Genomic DNA, 19,004 nt, shown 5'->3' on the forward strand with positions numbered 1-19,004 from the left:
AGATAATTCTACTATGGTTGCTTTTTTTCATATGGAGAGCATTTCACAGTGATGGTACGAAGGTTGAATTAGAACTAATTAATTTTAATTTGCTTTTGTATCCAAAATCCAAAAGATCCAAAATTATTTATCAGTTCACTCCATACAGGTAAACTATCCATGTACACAATCTGATAGATTACTCGTGACAGAGCTGGTGTTACCTAAATCAGCATACTTGGGCCAATAATGTGTAATACTTTATATCATACTGATTGCATACCTAATATTATACTTAATTATTTTATTAATTATCAAACCTATACATTTAGTAGTTTGTCAATAACTCATTCCAAAAGTTGAATTTCAAACGTGATGTATGGTGGACTTCCAGTGCGAAGGTTTATACAACTCTGCGTTATTGTTGTTTCTTTTGCACTAATAACAAAATGATAGCGCTAGTTGCAGTAACTTATACTGACTAATAATAACTAATAAAAAAAATTGTTATCATTCAGTATAAGTTATTACAAAATAGTGCTTTAAATCGATTATTAGAATTAAAACAACAAACTGTAGGGCAGAGCTGTCGAAAAATTTTCGCACCAGAAGTCCACCATAAAACATTTAACCTCCGGGATGAGTCATCGACAAACTAAATGATCGAACTGAGATTACTACATGATCCAAAACATGCTTGGATTGTAGAAAAGTTTGGATACATTTTCCGTTGACTTGCAAGAATGGAACATTTTCTCCGAATCTTTCCGAAACTCAGCTTCTCCCACATAATCCGAGTGATATTTGAAAACTTCAAACATATATGTTATCACTATGAATGGGGTTCCAATTAATTGGTCTAGCAAAGTCCAAGATTTAGGACTTATGTATAGCATGAATTAATTAACTATCAAAACCTTACAGAAGATATGCAAGCGAAAGGTAGTAATATAGTAAGTTAATATTTGTAGAAAATCAAAACCATTTACTAAAATCAATTGTTTTATTTACAAACTAATTGTTAGAAAAGCTATGTTCTATATATACTGTGCCAATATAGATTATTTGCTGTAACGCCAGGAAGACTGCATTACAGAGGATTCAAATTAAACGTTGAAATTGATGTTGCTTCCCTGCACATCAAAACACTATGAATATTAGGTGACATATCTGAATGAATTGACACAAAAGCACATAACGTAGACTCAATCGTATATGTTTTTCAACGCCAGATGATTTAAATATGCCACGGAACCTAAACACAGCATCCGGTGCGTTGCCACACGAATGCACAAGCAGTCGATGATCAGTGCAAATTGCGTGTAAGCTGTTATACTTCGATCACTGCTCTTCCAACAAGTAAAGATAGCTGAGGGGTATCGTTCTAGGCTCTCACTCAGAGAGTCTATGTTCGACTCTCGTTCGGTTCTCTTTTTTTTTCGAAAACATATTTATAAACAATTTTTCTTTTCTATAACTCAATACCCCATTTTTAAAACGACTTCTCTGCGTTAAAGATTACAACATCGATTTGTCAAATCTGAGAGCCGAGAGCACTCCAACGCAATCCAACACCAGCAACAGATAGCCGAAATCTTCACCTATATGTTAGGCTACATATTTACACATGTTTTTAATCGAAATAATTAGACTTTCATGTTGCCAATCTAAAAGTAAATTAAATTTCGAACCCGAAAAATCTAGCTATTTTCGGCTAAAATGTGTTTTAACGTTTTAACAATTATTTTAAAATTGACGCCTTATATCCCTTACCGGGTGAAATAAAAAAGCATCACCCGGCCCCCATTTTGTTTACTCGCTTCCGTCAGGGCCAAAGCGGTGTGTTGGTGATGCTTCCTTCTGCGATATTCATCCGACGGCAAGCGACTGAAGCGAATGCAGTGCCGTTCGCTCCCGCCGAAATGTGCTTGCATAGCGTCCTCACGTACACCAGCTGCGCTCCCATACGCTGATTGAACGCCACAAAAATAGCTGCCACGTGAGAAGTTCACTCGTATATAGGGTATGCGAGCGCATGATAGCAAAATAATAGAAAAAATGGGCCTGATTACATTTAGTAAAAAGAAACGTTATTAATTATTGAACAGTTTTCTCTTCGTTAGAGGTTACCCAAATAAACACTTATAGGGCGATCATGCCTTCAGTGAAGACAATGGGTTCTTAATAATATTGTCCATCATTGCATTTCTTAACTGATACGACACGTTGTAATTATGCCATTATGAGTATTCATTGAAAACAATAATTTCCCCAACAAATTGGCTTTCCTACCTATATACTGCCGCCGCAAGCGTAACTGTTCCATATTTTCTTCCATGCAAAATCAATATGGGACGATTATGCTTGCGACGGCAGTATAGTGGAGCTCATTTTACCTCCAAGAAATTTAGATTAATTATCAAGGCGAAATGAATCCAATTTCATGTCTAGCAAATTCAAAGTTTGTCTATCAGTTAATGCATTAAAACTATCAATTTAGAACCACTATTGATTTTATCAAATATATTTTCTTTCATTGATTCAATAATACTTCCAATATTGGTACCGTTACCCTAGCAGAGTGAACTCTGTGGCTTTGAAAAGAAATGAACGTATACCAATTTGATGAATACTGTACAACTTATATTTACTCATACCATGTGTGTCCCGATGGTTTTGTGGTATAGTAAGCGCTTTCCACCCCAAAGGTCGGCAGTTCGAATCTAGGAAAGTTCAGTGTAGAACATTTTGCTATTTTTTTATACGCAAAAACAGTTTTTTGGCCATAACTCCAGATTGCGATGAGCTATTGATCTGAATTTCAATAGCAAACAATGGGACTGAATTCCGCATCGACTGCAACTTGTTGCGAGCAAATCGGACAATGGGAAGTTCAAAAAAGTGTGTCTACAAAATTTGTACACATACACACATACACACATACACACACACACACATACATCCACACATACAGACATCACCTCAATTCGTCGAGCTGAGTCGATCGGTATATAAGAATCGGCCCTCCGGGCCTCCTATAAAAATTTTGTTTTTGAAGCAGTATTATAGCCTTTACGTACACTTAGACCTGTGCGCCGGTCATATCATCGGCGGCGGCGGCGTGGTGGTCACTTTTGCCCCGGCGGCGGCGGCGTCACGGCGGCGCGCCGTTGACTTTTATCGGCGGCGGCGGCGGCGGCGTGAACCGGCGTGGATGAAAAAATAAATGGTTGACAAAATCAATTTTACCGCGGATTTTTGGATTAACGCGGTTTGATTCACACGGTAGGAATCGCCCGTATATAAACCGACTTCAGTGGATTAAAATTGCAATATTCTGCGTTTGCCGATCATCAAACAGCACATTCAAAATAGTCAATTGCCGGCGATACTAATCAATACCTGATTTCAAAATGTTATTTGAATTACCACTATTTTGTTACTCTTTGATTTGGATTAATCAAATTTTAACAATAAATCCTGCTTCACTTTTTCGTGACCCCTAAGTGTTATGAATTAGATTTCGGTGTCATAGTTTTCAAAAGTTATTTCCAATTTAGGATTTAGATACACTTCAGTCGTTTTGATCTCAGAATAACTAAGTTTCAGAAAAAAATCTAATATTTTCCTGAAATTTGCCTTAATATGCCAACAAAGCTCTTGGTGGAGTTTCTGAAAGAATTTCTGGAGGAAACTATGATTTTTTTTAAATTCCTACAGGCATTTCTCAGTAAATTTCATTAGGAATTCCTTCGTAAAATCCTATGACAATGTCTGCAGAATTTTTAGAAAGAATAATCCATTCAGGTTCTCTTTGGGAAATTTCTTTAGTAAAACATAAAATATTCCTTCAGGAATTCATTCGGAAATTTATTAAAGAATGAACTATTTTCTGATGGAATTCCTAAGAGAATTTTCTAAAGGACTTTCCGAGAAAATTCCTGAAGTAGTGTTGGAAAGTGTAGTAAGAACCTTTTAAGAAAATGTTGAGCAAATTCCCACAGACATTTCGAAGGAATACCTAACAGTATTTCCAAAATGCATCAGCGGTTGCTTCCGCATCTTCCTCGATTGCACACCCCAGAGCCAACGTCCTGTTCCAGGTTCTCTGCAAGTTCTTTTGCTGGTCTCTCTTCCTGCATACACACTACATTTCCAACCCACTGTAATCTGCCTTATTTTATCAACCTGCCTATGTCTGCATTTTTGTATACTTGGTTCAACTCGTGGTTCATTCATTCATCTGCTCCATTTACCATTTTCCACCACGCTGCCAAGTATTGAGCACAGTATTTTCAACTCAAACACTTTGAGAATGTGATAATCTGCATCTTTTAACGTCCATGATTCATGGCCGTACAGGACCGACTGGACGAATCAACGATGTGTACACTGCCGTAATCTGGAAAAGTGACGTAACAGCCATTTTACAACATGCATGTTTTCCATTTTTCTGTTAAAGAGCTCGAAGAGTAGTACTCGTTAACACCATTTTTGGAAAATGGCGTATACGTCACTTTTTCAGATTACGGCAGTACAGAGCTAGTTTTGTCAGTGTCTGTAGGTAGCTTCGTGAAGTTACAAAAGAATTTTCTGGAGGAATTTTCAAAGGATTACCCTGAGAAATTCTCTATTTAATTGCTTAAAGTAGTTTTCGAAGAATTCCTATGGGAATTTCAGGAACAATTATTGTCAAGGAACTTTCTAAGGAACTCCTAGAAGAATTACTAAAAAAAATTCTGAAGGAATATCAAATTGATTTTCAAAGAAATTCCAAAGCAAAATTCAGAAGCTGACAGAAATTTCCGAAGTAATCCGTTAATAAATTTCTGAAGAAGTTTTTAGAGATTTGGAATTTTGGAACAACTTCCTAAGGAACTCCTAAAACATTCTCTGTAGATATTTCAAAAAGAAAGATTTTCAGAAGGTATATCTGAATTTCTGAACGAAGTCTTGACGGAATGACCAAATCAAATTTTCGGAGATGTATAAGACTGTCAGAAGTTTCTTCAGGAGTTATTTTGAAAAAAAACCTTCTACGGATATTCCTTCAGGAACTTGTTCAGGGATTCTTAAGGAAATTTCGTCCTAGAACTTTTCAAAAAATTCCAAAAGAGTTCTTAGAAGAATTTCTTGAGGAATTTTCGTGAAAACACCTTAACGATGTTCTCAACAAATTTCTGAAGGAATTTTTTCCGAACTAATTCCTGAGAGAAATTTCCGAATATAGCTGAGAAAAGTTTCGAAAGACTTTCTGGAATTCGTTTCCGGAGGGAATTCCTGGACGAATCTCCATAGGATTTTTTGGAGAATTACAAAAAAATTCCTGGAGAAATCTAGGAATTACTTCAGAAATACCAGTAGGCATTTCCTCTGAAATTCTATTAGAAATTTCTTCATAAATTCCTTTGAGAATTCCTCCGGAAATTCCTTCCAATATTCCTTAAGAAATTCCTTTAGGGGTTGTCCATAAACCACATAGAATCTTGAGGGGGAGGGGTTCGAAAAAGTCTACGTCAGTCTACTAAGGGGGGCGGGGGTATACAAAAAGTCTACGTAGACTTTTTTTTTCTTTTTTTTTCGGAAAACATTTAATACAACAGCTTTGTGCGAAGTTCACTTGTTTGATTTTTTTTTCGATTTTTCCGTTTTTTTGCAAGACTTTTCCGAAATAATCTCTCGAATCTCTTATGGATTTCACTGAAGTAATAGTCTGAACTACGGCTTAAAAATATCATGATTTTAACAGCAAATTCTTCTGTGTTGAGCACGAAAATTCTCCAAAGTATTCTATAAAAAAAATCGAAAAAATTTCAAAATTTCCACTTGGATTACATTGATTACATTGTAGATTCTACTAAAATATCTTTTGATTTTCGGCAGGAACTTCTTTAGAAACTACAAGTGATTCTTTAGAATGTCCACGGGGAATTATATCGCACTTCGACGAAAAATTATTTAAAATTTACAAAGGAAGCATTTTGGAATATCCAAGAAGAAGTCATTGGAATTTCCAAAAGACATTCTTTGGAACTTGTAAGGGGAATTCTCCGAAATTTCCGTGAGAAATTCTTCAGAATTTCCACTGAAGATTTTCTGAAATAATCTGAAATTTTTCTTTATTTCTGAAATTCTTGGAATTTTCGCGAGGAATTCTTTGGACATACATATAAGCGAAATTCTTCGAAATTTAACGGCAATTTCTTCGGCAGTTCTAATGAAAATTCTTTGGAATTATCTATGAAAAAAGAAATTTTTGAAAACTTTCGCGAGAAATTATTTGAATTTACCACCAAGAACTCTTTGAGTTTTCACAAAAAAATTATTGCAATTCTTGTAAGAAAGCATTAGTAATTTTCATGAAAATTTATTCTATTTTTTTACGATAAATTCACCACAAATTCAACTGAAATCCTCCATAACTTCCACCGAAAATTATCTGGAAAGCTCTTTGGAATGTCCATAGGATTTTTTTTTAATTTCTTCAGGAAATCGCTCCTACGTTGCAAGAGAAATGTCAAAATATCGTTGGAAACCCTTAGCATAGTTTCAAAGAAATTTTCACGGAGATTTACTCGACATTTTAACGGGAAAACTTTTGGAATTTAGAAAAAATTCTTGAGATTTCAATGGAATGGAATTTTCGAGAAAAATAACGGAATTATCACGGAGAGTTCTTTCGAGTATTACCTGGAAACTTTGAAGGTTATAAATCGGGAAATTCTACGGAATTTCTACGACAAACTTTTTGGAATGTAGACTTGACGTTCTCGGAATTTCAACTCGAAATTCTGGAAATTCTTAGGTTTTCTACAAATTTGAACCGGCATGAAGAATTATAATTCAGATGCGTGACAGATTTTAAGCAGTGGCGCGCCTATGCAAGTGCTGGTGGCGGTGGCGCACACCACTAGGAGGAATCAAATCCAACAGAAATTAAATTAATTGGCTTCGAGATTTGGTTTCAGGAGCTATGGACAGAGGATTGAATTTGATTTCTTTGTTTGTTGAGTTGGATTTTATTCAGTTTGATTTTGTTAGGTTTGAAATTTGAAATTTACTGTTTTTACTGTTTTACTGTTCACAATGGATTTGTATAATTGAATTGCTGAAAACGTGGTTGATTTTCAATTTTTTCCAATCACTTATGACATTTTGTTAAATTTGAAAAAGTCTACGTGGTCGGGATTCAGCCAAACCGCACCAAGCGGCTTTTCGACTGACTTGTAATATTTTGCTCGTACAAGGACAACGGAAATAGTTTCATATCAATTTAAGCATACATTTGCATTACTATATCCTCAGTTATGGGGTTGAGGGATATTCGATGCGATTTGCGATCAATTAAATCTGCTAAACGAAAGTTTGAGCAGAAAAATCGGTAATTTTTCGTTGGCGCTTGGTGTGATTTGGCTGAACCCCGACCACGTAGACTTCAAGGGGATGTGGGAGGGATTTTGGAAAAGTCTACTAGGGGGGGAAGGGGATGGGTTTGAAAATGTGAAAATTCGGCCTTCGTGGTTTGTGGGAAGTTGTTTTGAAATATGTAGGAAATATACCAAGTGGTTTTGGCGCTTTGGGGATGTTTTCAAGCCTTCACTAAAGCTTATGTGCCACAACAAACATAATTTGCGAGTCACCTACAGGCAGTGTTGTCTTACACTCTGTGCAAGAAATTCTGCTCTTTGATTTTACTCCATCTAAACGATGGACATTTAGAAAATTCAAATAGCCTTCTATTGACGAATTCAACAGAAACACATGCGCCACGTGTGGTGAGAATCAGAACTAAGCAAATGGTGTAAAAGCTGACGTTCGGCGTGATGGAATTAAATTATTTTACCTTTTCATTTTTTTTAAATTAATTGACGGACTGTTATTGATAAATTATTATCTAATATTACGAGAAATTCAAATACCTTTTTTCTGGTGTGCAGACTGTTAACATCCGTGTGACGTTTGAATAAAAAAAACGAAGTGCATTTGGCTGCAGGTTTTCAGTTTTCAAATATGAACTAAGTGTTCGATGGGAGAATAATATTCGCAGTTAAATTTCGAGTTCGGTGACTGAAGATTGAACTCCTCTGAGGCGATGGATGATACAGGTCAGTAATATTAAATAATACATACTTTTCTTTCAATCTGACCGTAATGTTTTGGTTGTTTTAGTTCCGGTACAACATATCCCGCTTGAATTAGCTGACATTCTGGACTACGTGGGAGATTCCGTGCGTCCATTAAGAGAGGGTTTAGCTGTACTGGGCGCAAACCATATTGTTTGTCTAGGGTACACAAAACAGGATGCTTTGTTCGTTCACGCCAGAGGTTATGTCCTCCAAAGCTCACATCCGGCGGATACGCCCCACGAAGTACATCTCAAACTTTGCTCCGACAACAAGATGTGGGAATTAAACTGTTCATGCAAAGCAGGTACAAGACGATGCAAGCACATAGTCGCTTGTTTGCTACAGATCAACCAGTAAGTGTTACTTAAACATACTTTAACAATCAGTTTTCTAAATGATCTTCGAAATACGTCACGTCAAGCAAATACCTGCTATATCCTTCTCATACGTAATACGTATACTTTACTATGTATGAATACTTCTTTGGGCTTTGGTCATTTGTATGATGCTTTGGACAAAAGATGTTATTTCAATTTGTGTAAGTATAATATACTATATATACTTGTGTTTTTAGTTTGATACTTTTAAGTTTTCTTGCGTAGACGTATTTGGCAGGCTTATCTATTATTATTATTATCATAAAAACATTAATTTAAACTTTTTTTTGGTATTTTTATTAGATTCAGAACACTGGAAATGTTAACTTGCACTGATGCAAAACAAGCTTGGGGATACTGTAGAGCTGAAAAAACATCACAATGGGGTGCAAAACCTATCCAGGATCTGTGCTGTATTCGACAGGTTAAAACGCTTAAGTGCACGGACGACGCAAAACGAGAACAGATACTGTCTGAATCATTTTCAAAATTCTGTCAGGTATTGCACATGAATTCATTTATGAAACTATTTTTATTTAAACTGTTATATATTTTAGTCGTTCCGAATTCGGCGCTTGCAAAACACGTCAGGGGAAGAAATATTAACAGGATCGAGTTTCATTCTGGAATAAGCGCTAGATCAACTGGACCTGTCATCAGTATCTGCACAAAAGATGAGCTACGTTTGCTGATATCGCATTGTGATACTATCACACAACCGGCACTTTCACTTGATAACGTGTTTCTAGCACCCGGGCACAAATTGTTCTATGATGAAGCGGTCAAAACTACCATAGATCAAGTGCTCGAAATTGGATTGGAAACGTCATCCCAGGATACTAAAATATGGAAACTACAACGTGCGAAGAGAATAACTGCCAGTTCTTGTTATGGACTTTATACGTACTCTAAGAACCCTAAAGCTAATTGGGACACGAAGATCAAGCGATATTTGAACCCGGTCAGCTTCGAGAATAAAAGTACTCGCTTTGGCAAGGATACAGAAGATACTGCGTTCCTGTGTTATTTAAAGAAGCGGAATCCGAATATGAAGAAAACTGGATTTATCATTCACCATTATGAATCATGGATAGGAGGTAGTCCTGATGGTGTTGATCCGATATCAAGGGTTGTGTTGGAAATAAAATGCCCAACAGGTGGACAGGAACATGGATTGGAATATTTAACGACTAAGTGCAATGCTACGCAGCGTTACGTGAAAGTGACAAGCGCTAATGAGGAAAAGAAATATTGTTTGAATAAGCGACATGCCTATTATGCCCAAGTACAGGTCAATATGTTCGTTCTTAATTGCCCACGGACAGACTTCATCGTTTACTCATTGAAGGAAGATAACTTTTTGGTTGTTGAAGTACCATATGACAAAGCGTTTTTGGAGGACTTGATCCCTTCTCTGAAAGGTATTTATTTTACAAAAATCCTAATTTCTAATTTCCATGCAAACTTAAAACGGCTTGTGCTAAAACAATTTTCGTCCAAATCAGCTCAAATCTTTTGGGGGACACTTAGAACATGAAACAGAATAAGATGAGCGCTGTGAAGCAAAATCGATTTTTTGACCCCCCCCCCCCTCTGATATATACATATATACATATATTTAAAAGAGCGAAACTGCTTTTGTAAACAAAAGCTTCTCCCGTCGCTGGTGGGCTTATTTGAACCCACCAACGCAAACCAGCGCCATGCAATGAAGGAAGAGAATTCGCTGCTTTCATCAGTTTCAAGCAGTTTTGCTCTTTTGAAATGGGCATTCATGCATACAGGTAGGTACAGTATAAAGTATAATAAAAAATTGAACCTCACCTGTTCGATAATCGCTATCATGGAAATGCTGACTGCAGACTTTTGCGCTTTTTGTCACCTTTCCGGAAGTTTTCACTGCAGTTAACCATACGTTCGCCATCCTCTTATTTGTCGGAAAGCTGTGAAGGATTATACCTTTGCTGCTCTTTGCTGTGCAGCCAACCACGAAACAACTGCGGTTACTCCTTGGCTTACTGCCATCCTTGCAATAAGTGTGATCATGCAACCAAAATTGTGTCGAAGCATGAGTACCTTGTAATGGCCGAACTAGGTTCCTACTAGGAATAACGTTGGGTTTCAGGTAACGGGTCCGTACTAAAAGTAGAAATAGAATTAAAAAAAAAATGAAGATAAATGTTTAATAATACCGGCAATGCATATAAATTACTGCAACCAAATGTAAATTAACGGATCTCTTTAAAGTGCTTTTTTGACCTTTTAATCTCAATGCATTTCATAATTCACGAAAAAGGCTTTACCACCGCTAGGTGAATTGATTTGGGTTTTCCATTTATCACAAAAAATAGCCCATAAAACTATTCAAAGTAAATTTATAAAGTTGATAATCAAGAGATAATTCTCCAGAGCGAGAAGATAGTTAGTTTCAAGCAATTTACCTGTTACAAAATCTTTTTTTGTGAAGTGCTTCCGACAAATACGCAGACTCTTTTGTACGTCCTCGTTCGATATTCCAAGAATTTGAAGCCATCTGGCATGGAATACACACTTGTGAGAAGGAAATCCTTCTAATAGAGATAGTTTCCTGGTGGAGCATCCTTTAATGCAACATCCTCTTTTTAAATAAGCTTTCTTGTTGCCATCAGGAAGTCGAAGGGACGGGAGTGCAGTTGACTTGAGCTTTGTTCGGCTATCTGTATATTAGAAATTTGTAACATCAGTGATTGAAAGAAAACAAAAGTTATTTGAATACTTACTCTCAATAAAAGCATCCAACGGGAAGTGCCTGTGGCAAATTCGCTCATCTCCGAGGCCCAGCACGTCGACAACTTTTGTCCACCTTTTAAACATAGAATTTTCTGCATTAGGAACACGGAACAACTTCTCTGTAGCGATACAATTTGGAACGACACACTTCATGACATTTGTCTTATTTGTCTTTATCGACATTATGGTGCTGATATGTCTGGTAATTTTGCTACCATTTGAAAGATTTTTCAATTTCTCGCGGAACGATGTATATTTGACATGTATTTAATAAAAGAACAAATCAGAAAACTCACTTTTTAAAGATCGAAATAATTTCACTATCCTTGTTGACATTCGTTTTTCTTTTTTTCATCAAAAGGACAGGCAGCGCCACGCGCGGCCGTTTCTGCGTGGATTTGACAATTAGTTGCACTTACTTAGTTTAGATTGTAAAATCGTGTGGATGGAGTAAAATCAAAGAGCAGATTTTTTTGCACAGAGTGTGGGACAACACTGCCTACAGATTTAGGTGCCCGACTGAATGAGGCTTTGGCTTAGACGAATTCCAAAGACCATTTCAACATATTTTGTATTATTCTACTTAGTAGATTAATAATCTACTAGATACAGCCTAATTCAAATTCACAACTAATCAACCAACCAATTCATTATCCAAATGTTTGTCACCACACTGTCTTAGAGGCACAATCACTTGAGATAGATTTGTAATTGAATTCTGACGAGTTCCACCTCAACAACATTCTAACAACTAACTACCAAAAACAATCATAACACGAGTTTAGTACTATTCCAATCAATTCCACCACGTAGTATTGTCTTACAAATACGTATTTCGTCTCTGTAAGGCCATCTTCAGTGTCTCTTATTTTACTCGACTCGACTCAAGTTAATTGATTTTTTTTATTGCGATTAGTCATCGGCATGGCAAAATTATGATCGGCGGCGCGCCGACCCAAAATCGCCGGCGGCGGCGGCGTGAGTAAAACCACCGGCGGCGGCGGCGCGGCGCGGCGGCGCGGCGCGGCGGCGCACAGGTCTACGTACACTTAGTGTACGAGAAAGGCAAAAAATAAAATAAAATTTAAAATGTTAAATGCGTCGACTTTTTTTATTATTTAAACATTTTTATTCAGAAACTTTCTAATAAATTTTCCTCTAGGCACTACTAAATAATTTCTTTTTCTAAATTGGATAAATGAATATCTCGAATAACCGCGAATAGATTTATTGGAATTTTTGGGATTATTGGAAATTTTGTTAGTGGTGTTGGACAGACACGGAGAGAAGGAATCTGCTGGTGGGCGTAAGCGTCGCCAGCTGGGCAGCCCGTAACTGGATTTTAGCAGACGACAGTGTCGTCTGGCGCGGCTGTAGGACAAAAGGTCGAAGGTCAAAAGGTCGAAGGACAAAAGGTCGAAGGTCAAAAGGTCGAAAGGACAAAAGGTCGAAGGGTCAAAAGGTCGAAGGGACAAAAGGTCGAAACAAAAAAACTGCGTCAAAAGGTCGAAAGGACGAAAGGTCTTTCTTTTTTCTTCTCTCTTATTTCTTCTTTCTTTTTCCTTGTATTCTTTTCCTTCTTCGATTTTCCTTCTTACTTCATATATGTCCTTTCTTTGATTCCTTTTCCTCCTTCTTACTTCTTTCTTCCTTCTTCCTGCCATATTTAATCTTATTTATTTCTAACTTCTTTTTTTCCTTTTTCTTCCTTCTTTGCTTCATCTCTCCACCCCTTTTCTTCCTTCTTTCCACCTTTTTTCTTCTTTATTTTTTCCTTCTTTATTCCTACTTGCTAATCTCTTTTTTCTTCTACTTTTCTTTTTTTTCATCTTTTTTTCCTCCTTTCTTCCTTATTTCTTCTCTCTTTCTTCTTTCTCTCTCCTCTTTTTTTTCTTCCTTTTTGTTTCCTGTTTTTCTTCCTTTTTTCTTTTTACTTTCTTCCTTTTTTTCCTTCTTTACTCCTTGTTTTTTGCTTCTCTCTTCCTTTTTTTATTCCTTTATTTATTTTTATTCCTTCTTTCATCCTTCTTTCTTCCTTTCTTCTCCCTTTCTTCCGTTTTTCTTCTTTCTTTTTTACTACTTTTTTTTCCTTCTTTCTTTTTTCCTTTTTTCCTTTTTTCCTTATTTCTTTTTTCCTTCTTTCTTTTTTCTTCCTTCCCTCCTTTTGGCAAAACGGATGAAATTTTTCCAGGACGGAGAGCTTGTTAAGGAAAGCATTTGGGTTGTTGTTTACAACATCGTAAGTCTCAAGGAAATAGCCTCCTTCAGAAGCATTAGTTTGCGCGGAACACGTTGAAGAGTGAAAGTTCTCGCAGAAAATTTGAAAGCTACGTTACGTGAAATTCTCTCGCAAACGATGAAAATACTGACGCGAAAAACGTTGCATAGAGGTGAGCCAACCCAGGGCTGCAAGCTTCTCTAATAAAGATAAAAAAGAAACGTTGCAGAATTGGCTGTGTTCATAAGAGAAATCGATGGTCATTTCCGAATGACAGAGAAATTGGAAGCTTCGAACCCTATGCAGGGAACAACTAACGAGAAACCCTGAGGGCTGATAAGACCTGTGCGAATGAACTATTTTTCTCCTTGGAAAACTTAAGTGACCTTACGATTGATACAACATCAGCAATCAATGACAGGAAATAACAATGGCATTGTGACAATTCTATGCATAGAAAAGCAATCACAAAGATATGGTGATATTCCCTGCCATACTGCATATTCACCAATAGAATCGATATGCGAAAACGATCAATATTCCTCAAGTATTGACGTTTGTTATTAAGACAATCAACTTTATCAACGTTAGGGATCTCAACCACCACCAATTATAAATGATGTTGACGGAAATGACGAATACGAAGACTTCCTGTATTATTGTGAAGTTCATTAACTACGCCTTGGTATCATGCTTGAGAGATTTTTTTTTCAAAAGGAAAATGCAACTATTTTTACAATATAAAGGAAAACTACTACTCGAGCTGAATGATCCTGAATAGATAAGTGACTTGGCTTTTCTAGCAGATATCGCCAAACTTGACTTGAACATGAAGCACTTTGGCACAGAGGGTTGCTGAAATCTGGTACATTTCTCTCATCCCGTTGAAAACAGTTCATGCAAATATGCTGGTAAGGTAACGAAATTCCCATTTTATCAACACCGTTTATAGATTCGAATAATTTTCCTGAAATGTTTCAAATGGATTCCTCATGCAACGATCGAGTTTAGTTTTTTTAGATAATGAAAAAAAACACTGATAATTTTGAAAATTTTAAAAAAAGTTATGTGCCGAATATTTTCTGGCCCGCCAGCGTGTGAAATCGTAAAATTGGCGCATGGCGTGAAAAGGTTGGGCAGGCCTGATCTATGCTCACTACTTCTAACAGGCATCCCACTTGTCACTACCCACAACTCCCATCTCATTTCTTGTCTTTTTGTTCTTTCGACCTTTTGTCCTTCGACCTTTTGGCCTTTGACGTTATGACACATATTCGATTTTTTGACCCTTCGACCTTTTGTCCTTTCGACCTTTTGCCCTTTCGACCTTTTGACCCTTCGACCTTTTGTCCTTTCGACCTTTTGTCCTTCGACCTTTTGACCTTCGATCATTTGACCTTCGACCTTTTGACACAGATTCTCTGGCGCAAAAACCAATAATTGAATAATTCCCCACAGGAGCCTCCTTACAATCTGCTGGAGGAATTCCTGGAGGAACTTCCGGAGGAATTCCTGGAGGAACTTCTGGAGGAATTCCCGGAGGAACTTCTGGAGGATGCGAAGAATGTTTAGGCCAAATTTGAACATAATTTGTTATAGAAAACCCCCCTGACAATAATAGAACAAAACCTGCCAAAGCCGTCATTCCTCCTAGTTCTGTTAAAGATAAAAAAAAAATGTTGATTTAGAAAATAAATACAGTTGCCTATACAGTTGACAAAAAATTGCTCTTTTATTTGTCACTATTTTTAACAATTAAATAAAATTCATTCTATGAGTGTAAATAATAGATAGATATCTAAGTTTTCTAAATGTCACTTCGATCTGTCAAAAAAGTGCACGCCGCAGCCACGCAGGCGGGCGCATTTGAAATTTGCTGATGTGTAAAAGCCCCCAAACAGCTAGTCGTCGCGATTCTATCGTTGGGTGGATGCTGGCAATATTTCATTTACGCTTCCATATAAACGGCGACAGAATCGCAGTCCCCAGGCGATAGAATCGCGTGTGTTTGGGGGAACCCTAATAAACACCGGTGTATTTGATGTGCGGCGTGCGCCATTTTGAGAAACGAAAAAAACGAACATTTAGAAAGCTAAAACATCCATCTATAAGTTGTAATCACTGAATGAATTGAATTCAATTGATTAAAATTGGGAAAAATAAAGGAGCAGAGTTTTGCCAATTGTGTAGAGCAACTCTGGTGCGAGATTAATTCTCTCCGTTTCAGTTTCTTGTCTATTTCGATCTTTTGTCCCTTTTGGCCTTTTGATCTTATTGATCTTTTGTTTATCTCGACCTTTTGTTCCGTTCGACGTTTTGTGCTTTCGACCTTTTGTCCCGTTCGACGTTTTGTACTTTCGACCTTTTTTTGTCCCTTTCGACCATTTGTCTCTTCGACCTTTTGTCTTTCGACGTTTTGTCTTTCGGCATTTTGTCCTTTCGACCTTTTGTCTTTCGACGTTTTGTCCCTAACCCGTGACACCGCCGCCACTGGCTGAAAATGATCTATCACGCCACCGCCGATAAATTTTCAATCGGCGCACAGGTCTACTTAAAATGGCAAACTTAACTATGTGTATCAAAATTAAAACATTTTTTCCATTATTTAATTATCTTTATCATAGAGATTTGCAGCTTAAGGCTGGCTCATCTCTTGACTTGGTCAATTTTATTTACCGTTTTGAGCTGCTTGGTTCAATGACTATTTCGACTGTACAGCTATGAATGTTTTATACAGTCGACTCTCTACATCTCGATGTTCTATACCTCGATATCTCTCCCTACCTCGATGGTTTCCTCAGTCCCTTCAATCTACATACATTTGGGTTTTCTACATCGCGATAACCTTCCTATCTCGATATCTCTCTATCTCGATGATCATACTGCAAAACCTCTTTTTGGGCCCAAAACGGGGGAGCGTAAATGGAATCAGAGCGTAAAAAGAGGGAGCGTTATTTCGAATTTAGGGCGTAAAAAGAGGGAGCGTTATTTGGAATTTTGAGCGTAAAAAGAGGGAGCGCTATTTGGAATTTGGAGCGTAAAAAAAGTTTGCAATCTTTTCGGTAAGCAAAATTTGATATTTAACTCACTTTTAGTCTTAAGATGTGTCTTTTACCTATTTTGGTATTATGGTCGTCCAAATTGTTTCCGTTATCATGGTCGTCCAATTGTTTGAATGCTGAGGCCTTAAGATGTTCTTGGTACGCCAAAAAATCAGGAAGTCATGAGTGGTGCAGATCCTTGATATCGCACAGTAAGACGTTCATCATCGTTTTCACGTATTTAAAGTTTTACAAGAACCTCCTGGAGCTTGGACCTGTGTTTTGTGATACATTGGATAGAACGTAACCATTGCATAGGTTCACGGCCATCCAAGAAAACCCTGGAATAGGCCTTAAGATCTACACGCGTAACCAGAAATCTTTCGCCTTGTTTCAAAAATGGTACAACCCCTTTGTGGTACATAGAATAGAATGCGTCCATTGCGTAGGTTCACGGTCATCCAAGAAAACCCTGGAATAGGCCTTAAGATCTACACGCATAACTAGAAATCTTTCGCCTTGTTTCAAAAATGGTACAACCCCTCTGTGGTACAAAGAATTGAATGCGCCCATTGCATAGGCTCACGGTCATCCAAGAAAACCCTGGAATAGGCCTTAAGATCTACACGCGTAACCAGAAATCTTTCGCCTTGTTTCAAAAATGGTACAACCCCTTTGTGGTACATTGCATAGGTTCACGGTCATCCAAGAAAACCCTGGAATAGGCCTTAAGATCTACACGCGTAACCAGAAATCTTTCGCCTTGTTTCACAAATGGTACAACCCCTTTGTGGTACAAAGAATAGAATGCGTCCATTGCATGGGTTCACAGTCATCCAAGAAAACCTTGGCATAGGCATTAAGATCTACACGCGTAACCAGAAATCTTTCGCCTTGGTACAACCCCTTTGTGGTACATAGAATAGAATGCGTCCATTGCATAGGTTCAGGTCATCCAAGAAAACCCTGGAATAGGCCTTAAGATCTACACGCGTAACCAGAAATCTTTCGCCTTGTTTCAAAAATGGTACAACCCCTTTGTGGTACATAGAATAGAATGCGTCCGTTGCATTGGTTCACGGTCATCCAAGAAAACCCTGGAATAGGCCTTAAGATCTACACGCGTAACCAGAAATCTTTCGCCTTGTTTCAAAAATGGTACAACCCCTTTGTGGTACAAAGAATAGATTGCGTCCATTGCATAGGTTCACGGTAATCCAACAAAACCCTGGAATAGGCCTTAAGATCTACACGCGTAACCAGAAATCTTTCGCCTTGTTTCAAAAATGGTACAACCCCTTTGTGGTACATAGAATAGAATGCGTCCATTGCATAGGTTCACGGTCATCCAAGAAAACCCTGGAATAGGCCTTAAGATCTACACGCGTAACCAGAAATCTTTCGCCTTGTTTCACAAATGGTACAACCCCTTTGTGGTACATAGAATAGAATGCGTCCGTTGCATAGGTTCACGGTCATCCAAGAAAACCCTGGAATAGGCCTTAAGATCTACACGCGTAACCAGAAATCTTTCGCCTTGTTTCAAAAATGGTACAACCCCTTTGTGGTACAAAGAATAGATTGCGTCCATTGCATAGGTTCACGGTCATCCAACAAAACCCTGGAATAGGCCTTAAGATCTACACGCGTAACCAGAAATCTTTCGCCTTGTTTCAAAAATGGTACAACCCCTTTGTGGTACAAAGAATAGATTGCGTCCATTGCATAGGTTCACGGTAATCCAACAAAACCCTGGAATAGGCCTTAAGATCTACACGCGTAACCAGAAATCTTTCGCCTTGTTTCAAAAATGGTACAACCCCTTTGTGGTACAAAGAATAGATTGCGTCCATTGCATAGGTTTACGGTAATCCAACAAAACCCTGGAATAGGCCTTAAGTTCTACACGCGTAACCAGAAATCTTTCGCCTTGTTTCAAAAATGGTACAACCCCTTTGTGGTACATAGAATAGAATGCGTCCATTGCATAGGTTCACGGTCATCCAAGAAAACCCTGGAATAGGCCTTAAGATCTACACGCGTAACCAGAAATCTTTCGCCTTGTTTCACAAATGGTACAACCCCTTTGTGGTACATAGAATAGAATGCGTCCGTTGCATAGGTTCACGGTCATCCAAGAAAACCCTGGAATAGGCCTTAAGATCTACACGCGTAACCAAAAATCTTTCGCCTTGTTTCAAAAATGGTACAACCCCTTTGTGGTACAAAGAATAGATTGCGTCCATTGCATAGGTTCACCGTCATCCAACAAAACCCTGGAATAGGCCTTAAGATCTACACGCGTAACCAGAAATCTTTCGCCTTGTTTCAAAAATGGTACAACCCCTTTGTGGTACATAGAATAGAATGCGTCCATTGCATAGGTTCACGGTCATCCAAGAAAACCCTGGAATAGGCCTTAAGATCTACACGCGTAAACAAGAAATCTTTCGCCTTGTTTCACAAATGGTACAACCCCTTTGTGGTACATAGA

The 19,004-nt window shown here is 37.8% G+C and overlaps 2 protein-coding genes across 2 annotated transcripts in view; both read right to left on the bottom strand.

Annotated features, from left to right (window-relative positions):
• LOC134224966 (uncharacterized) overlaps positions 1-19,004 on the bottom strand; it is a 650,394-nt gene that overhangs the window by 356,872 nt on the left and 274,518 nt on the right. The gene's annotated exons all lie outside the window — the stretch shown is intronic.
• On the bottom strand, positions 9,984-11,585 carry LOC134221829 (uncharacterized). The gene is made up of 4 exons (XM_062701005.1): positions 11,242-11,585; positions 10,924-11,178; positions 10,307-10,621; positions 9,984-9,994 (listed from the first exon to the last, which is right to left on the bottom strand). The coding sequence occupies exons 1-4, from the start codon at positions 11,432-11,434 to the stop codon at positions 9,984-9,986; spliced, it is 774 nt and encodes a 257-aa protein (XP_062556989.1). The 5' UTR covers positions 11,435-11,585.

This window comes from Armigeres subalbatus, chromosome 3 (assembly GCF_024139115.2).
Source record: "Armigeres subalbatus isolate Guangzhou_Male chromosome 3, GZ_Asu_2, whole genome shotgun sequence".
NCBI classification, from domain to species: domain Eukaryota; kingdom Metazoa; phylum Arthropoda; class Insecta; order Diptera; family Culicidae; genus Armigeres; species Armigeres subalbatus.